Here is a 6,000-nt window from a genome sequence, read left to right as displayed (position 1 = left end):
TTGTGGTAGACTTTATTGATGATATCTTGGTATACTCCAAATCTGAAGAAAAACATGAGCAACATCTCCGAATAGTTTTACAGACATTGCGAGAAAAGCAATTATATGAGAAATTGAGTAAATGTGAGTTTTGGCTATCAAAGGTCATATTTCTTGGCCATGTCGTATCGACTGATGGAATCAGAGTAGATCCAAAGAATATTAAAGCTATTGTTCAGTGGAAAGTTCCCAAAAATGTGTCAGAAGTAAGAAGTTTCCTCGGTTTAGCTGGATATTATCGAAGGTTCGTGAATGGATTCTCAAAGATAGCTTTACCGATGAAAAAGTTACTGCAAAAGAATGTCCCATTTGTTTGGAATGATTAGTGTCAATAAAGTTTTGAAACATTGAAGCAAATGTTGACAGAAACGCTAGTGTTGACCTTGCCAGAATCGGGAAAAGATTTTATTGTGTATATTGATGCTTCATTGAACGGACTTGGATGTGAACTGATGCAAATTGGAAAAGTAATTGCTTATGCTTCACGGCAATTGAAATCGCATGAACGTAATTATCCGACTCATGATCTGAAATTAGCAGGTGTCATTTTTGCTCTAAAGATTTGGAGACATTATCTATATGTTGAGAAATGTTATATCTACACTGATCATAAAAGTCTTAAGTATCTTCTGTCACAAAAAGAATTAAATTTGAGACAGCGTTGGTGGATAGAGCTTTTAAAAGATTATGACTGTGTTATAGACTATCATCCAGGTAAAGCTAATGTTGTAGCTAATGCACTAAGTAGAAAGGCTGCAGTTGAACTGAGGACAATGTTTGCACAGCTCAATATTGTTGATGATGGAAGTCTTCTGGCTGAATTGAGAGTAAAACCAGTAATGTTTGATCAAATCAGAACAACACAGTTAGAAGATGAAAAACTAATGAAGAAGAGAGAGATGGTGCAGAATGGTATGATAGAAAATTTTAGCATTGATGAGCATGATTGTTTGAGATATCAGAATTGATTTTGCATTCCAACTACTTCAGAATTAAAAGAGTTGATACTCCAAGAAGCACATGATAGTTCTTTTGCATTACATCCCAGAGGAACAAAGATGTATCGCGATTTATGGGAACTGTATTGGTGGCCAGGTATGAAGAAAGGTATAGTAGAATATGTAGCTAAATGTTTAACATGTCAACGAGTCAAAGCCGAGCATCAGGTTTCAACTGTATTACTTTAGCTTATTAATATTCCTGAATGGAAATGGGACTGCATCACGATGGACTTTGTAACCGGGTTACCATTTTCAGCAAGTAAGAAAAATGCTATTTGGGTGATTGTTGATCGGCTCACAAAGTCAGCTCATTTTATAGCAGTCAGAACAGATTGGTCACTTCAAAAGCTGGCAGAAACTTATATTCGGGAAATTGTGAGACTACATGGTATTCCTGTATCAATAATTTCTGACCAGGATCCATGGTTTACATCGAGGTTCTAAAAACAGTTGCAAGAGTCTCTCGGTACTCGACTTTGTTTTAGTCAGCTTTTCATCCACAGACTGATAGATAGTCAGAACGAGTCATTCAGATTTTAGAAGACATTCTCCGAGCTTGTATAATTGATTTTGAATCAGGTTGGGAACGTTATTTATCATTAGCTGAGTTTGTATATAATAATAGTTTCCAATCAAGTATTCAAATGGCACCATATGAAGCTCTGTATGGTCGGAGATGTCGATACCAATGTGTTGGACGGAATTGAATGAAAGAAAAATAGTCGATCCAGAGTTGATTCAAGAAATGGAAAACACTATGAAAAAGATTCAAGAAAGATTAAAAGCAGTTTTTGATAGGCAGAAATCATACGCAGATCTGAAACGACGGGACATTGAGTACTCAGTTGGAGACAAAGTATATCTTAAAGTCTCTCATTGGAAGAAAATCTTGAGATTTGATCGGAAGGGTAAATTGAGTCCACGATACATTGGACCGTATGTGATTATAGAAAGAATTGGACAGGTAGCATACCATTTAGCTCTGCCTCCTGAACTACAAAAGATTCATGATGTTTTCCATATTTCTATGTTAAGAAGATACAGATATGATCATTCTCATGTGATTTCAACTGAAGATATAGGGATTCGACCTGATTTATCACATGAAGAAGAACGAGTTAAAATGGTAAAGGAATTACGTAATAAACAAGTTCCCTTAGTAAAAGTATTATGAAGAAGTCATAATATTGAAGAAGTAACGTGGGAACCAGAGGATACAATGAGATCACAGTACCCCCATCTTTTTTCAGGTAAATTTCGTGGACGAAATTTATTAAGGGGGGAGAAATATAACGACCTAAATTTTTAAGTTATTGGAAAAGTGAGTTTTTGGGGTCTTCGATTCTGAAAATTGGATTCATAAATATTTATTAGAAATATTTATGAAGTTAAGTGAGAGGTTAATTAGATCTTAATTAAGTAAATTTAGCTTAATTAAGGTTAATTAGGTATAAGGATTAAATTGAATAAAGTGTGAAAGTCTAGTTATAAACTATAGAAAAGTCAAGGGACTAAATTAGCAAATAAGCCTTATGTGACAAGTGTGTGGTAAGTATAAATACATGTGTATTAATTTAATTAGTATAAATGTATGTATATATATGTATTTACTTATTATATCAAGAATAATAATATAAAGTAAATTATATTATATTATATAATTATACTATATTATTAAATAAAGAATGAATAAAGAAAATAAAAGAAATAAAACATAAAGAAAAAGATAAAGAAATGCATGAATAGTAGGGAAAGAAAAAAGGAAAAAGGGAAAGAAAAAGAAAAGGAAAATTTAGGGTTTTGGAGTTTCAAGCTTGATTGCTAACGTAGCACCGAAAACGTCATCGAAGAAGGGAAAAGAGAAAGCGAACGAGGATATCGAGTAAACTCGAGAATTACGGTTTGTATTTCTATAAACTAAACTTATTGTATATTTATAGATGTGACTCCCGTAAATATATAATAAATGAAAATAAAGGTAAGTATATTTATTATCAAATTATGAAAACCCTATTAACAGAGTCGGGCTAGTTTGATATAGTTGGCATGCCATAGGATTGGAAGTGTTCAGGGATATTCCGACTTTGTGTCGATGAGATATTATAAGTGTCACCTTATTGTTACTGTTCCAGATTCATTCCGAAGAGGTACCCAGTACCTGACTATTATTGTTACCCTTACGGTGTATTCCAGCTTTTGCTGATGAAACACTGTATACTATTCTGGTGTGTGGGTTAGATCCGTGTATCCATTTAGGTCCGAATTATGTTAATAGGGGTATATGAAGGTACTGTAGACTGACTATTATCGATTATTAATTATGACTGAATGTTGACTGTTAGTGAATATAATGATATACTGATGTATGATTATTGAAAGTATTGAATGATACGAAATGTGTAAAGAATTGTTTAATGACATTAAAGGGTAAGAAATAAAGAAGAGTAAACAAACCTTAGAATCAAGAAAGTAAAGGCATAAGGCTAACTGTATTAATAATTTATTAATGCTTTAAGTGTTAGTTTATAGAAATACCACTAAGTGTATACTCAGCGTACGGTTTTATTTCTGTGCGCAGGATTAGGTACTAAAGAGCTAAGGACTCAGCATCCAAATCAATCCTGGACATCAAAGTGGTGAAGTACCTTTCTTTTTGGTAAAATGGCATGTACCTAGGCTATTAAGTTGTTGTTTAATACATGATCGTAAATGGAATTAAAGATGCTAAACTATGGTATAGAATATGAATGTTTGAAGTTAAATCTAAGCATGTTTGATTGTTATGGTCATCTAGTATGTTTGACATAAATTGTGGTACCAATGAGGGTACATTGGTTGAATGAATTATTGTTGAAAGTTAAGAAAATTGTTAGCTTAAAGCTTGAGTTTTGCAGGGTTGGTAAGTTTGTGAATAAGACTCATTTTGAGTCTACACGGCCTGGCACATGGGCATGTGATCAGATCATGTGAGACACATGGCTAGCACACGGGCATGATGTTAGGCCGTATGTGTAACGCCCCAATTTTCGGGAATCCTGTGAATGTTGGCATAGGTTTAATTATGTTAGTGGGCCTCTAGAAAGCCTAAGCTTAAGATAGAACCCGGTAATTTTAGTTAATTTTTGTTCCATAAGAAAAAGGGAGTAAAATTATGAAATAGGACCTATGTGAAAATGTTTGAAAATGCTATAGGCTAAATTGAAGTGGCCAAATAAATAGGAGTACAAAATAGGAGGATTTGCATGACAAACCTCACATTTTACATGAAGTGGCTAGCCATCATGTTGTTGTAGATAAAATGTACACTTGATATCCATAATTTATGGTACAAATTGGTACAAATTGATAATAGGTTAGGTAAATGTTTCATGATAATAGGTTAGGTAAATGTTCCATGATAATAGGTTAGGTAAATGTTCCATGATAATGGGTTAGGTAAATGTTTCATGATAATGGGTTAGGTAAATGTTTCATGATAAGAATTTCATGTCTTTTGTATTAAAGAATTAAATGGATGAAATATGAAGTTTTATTAAAAGAAAAAGGGGTGAAAAGAACAAAGTTTTGTCCATCTTTGTTCATCATAGCTAAAAGTTAGAGAAGAGAAAGGAGAGGAGAAAGCTCTTGAGTATTCGGTCATTAGGAGGAGGAAAATTGAAGGTAAGTTCTTGGTACCTTGCTTCTTATTTTGAGGTTCATGAGTTCATCTTGATTCTACCTTAACTCTTGAAACATATTTTGGTTTTTAGTTGTGTTGTGAGCATTTACTCATGAATTAAAATGAAGGAAATGATTGTTGTTTCATGTTCTTTTGATGAAAAATGGAAGATAGGTGAAGTTGAGCCAAACAAATGAGCATGCATGTGCCTTAGATGTTAAAGGGAAAAATCAGCTAACATGTTGTGCTTTAAAATGATGAAATGGAGATTATACTTAAGTAAAATCATAGATATGTGATGATTGATTGGTGATATACATGTTTAAATAACAAGCATGCAAGTTAGGTGTGAAAGAGTGATTTGGTAATAAATCTGCTTGGGACAGCAGCAGTAACGTGACTTTGGAAAATCACCATAAATTGTGGGAGATGATTTAGAAGCTGAATAAATTATGTAATTAAAGCTTGTTGAGTCTAGTTTCAAATGAAATAAACGAGAACATATTTTGAATTCTGTACAATGAGAAATTTGATTCGTAATGAAGAGTGGTCAGATTAGTCAAACAGTGAAACATGCGAAACTTTGAGAAAAATCTGGTATTGATTGGCCAAACCAAAAATTCTGAAAATTTTATGGATAGAAGATATATGAGTCTATTTTCAAGGAAAATTAACAGAACTTGATTTGGAGTTTCGTAGCTCCAGTTATAAATGATTTAGTGACTGTTACTCAGGAAGACAACTTGCAGTGAAATTATGATTATGTGGTAAACATTGACAAAAATTTGTTAATGAGTTGCTTATTGATTTCTTATAAGCTTACTATGATCTGTAGGTGTGGTTGGCCGAATATTGTAAGGGGTTAATACGTAGTTCATATTTGAATAGTTAGATTAACGTGTTAGTAATCCAATTGTAGGCAGTTCGTGTGTGGATCTCGACAGCATATCGTTGCAAACAGTGTGTAACTAACACCTCTTTCTTAGTCTAGATCGGCAAAAGCAAAAGTCAAATGTCGAAAACCGTATTTTGTAGATTTGCGAGTGTGCGAATGCTCGTGAGGTAAATCGATTAATGTTTTTGGTAAGCTGCAAAATGTGGACGCAAAGTGCATGATTTACGTGCCCTCGATATTTTTGGGCTTAATGGGCCAAAATTGAATGATGGGCCAACGGGCCCAATTCAGTAAGAACCCTCGGTAGTGATTACGTTAGTACGTGAAAAGTAGGAATATGCATGAAAAACCCTAAAATAGATAAATTACTGAAATACCTTTAAAATGGAAAATTTACGGTTTACCCC

The 6,000-nt window shown here is 33.6% G+C and overlaps 1 protein-coding gene across 1 annotated transcript; it reads left to right on the top strand.

Annotated features, from left to right (window-relative positions):
• The first annotated feature begins 395 nt into the window (after nucleotides 1–395).
• On the top strand, nucleotides 396–1,525 carry LOC128296591 (uncharacterized). Its single transcript, XM_053032022.1, has 4 exons — nucleotides 396–579; nucleotides 754–951; nucleotides 1,030–1,134; nucleotides 1,458–1,525. The coding sequence occupies exons 1-4, from the start codon at nucleotides 396–398 to the stop codon at nucleotides 1,523–1,525; spliced, it is 555 nt and encodes a 184-aa protein (XP_052887982.1).
• Nucleotides 1,526–6,000: the final 4,475 nt, after the last annotated feature.

The sequence above is a fragment of the Gossypium arboreum genome, chromosome 8 (assembly GCF_025698485.1).
Source record: "Gossypium arboreum isolate Shixiya-1 chromosome 8, ASM2569848v2, whole genome shotgun sequence".
NCBI classification, from domain to species: Eukaryota; Viridiplantae; Streptophyta; class Magnoliopsida; order Malvales; family Malvaceae; genus Gossypium; species Gossypium arboreum.
The sequence above is the reverse complement of the archived record's forward strand: the minus strand, read 5'-3'. Positions and strand labels throughout refer to the sequence as shown.

Coding starts and splice junctions, on each gene's coding strand:
- LOC128296591 (XM_053032022.1), top strand. CDS start 396: ATGTTGACAGAAACGCTAGTGTTGACCTTGCCAGAATCGGGAAAAGAT. Junction 952..1,029: donor GAGAGAGATGGTGCAGAATG/GTATGATAGAAA, acceptor CAACTACTTCAG/AATTAAAAGAGTTGATACTC. Junction 1,135..1,457: donor GGAACTGTATTGGTGGCCAG/GTATGAAGAAAG, acceptor ATTTCTGACCAG/GATCCATGGTTTACATCGAG.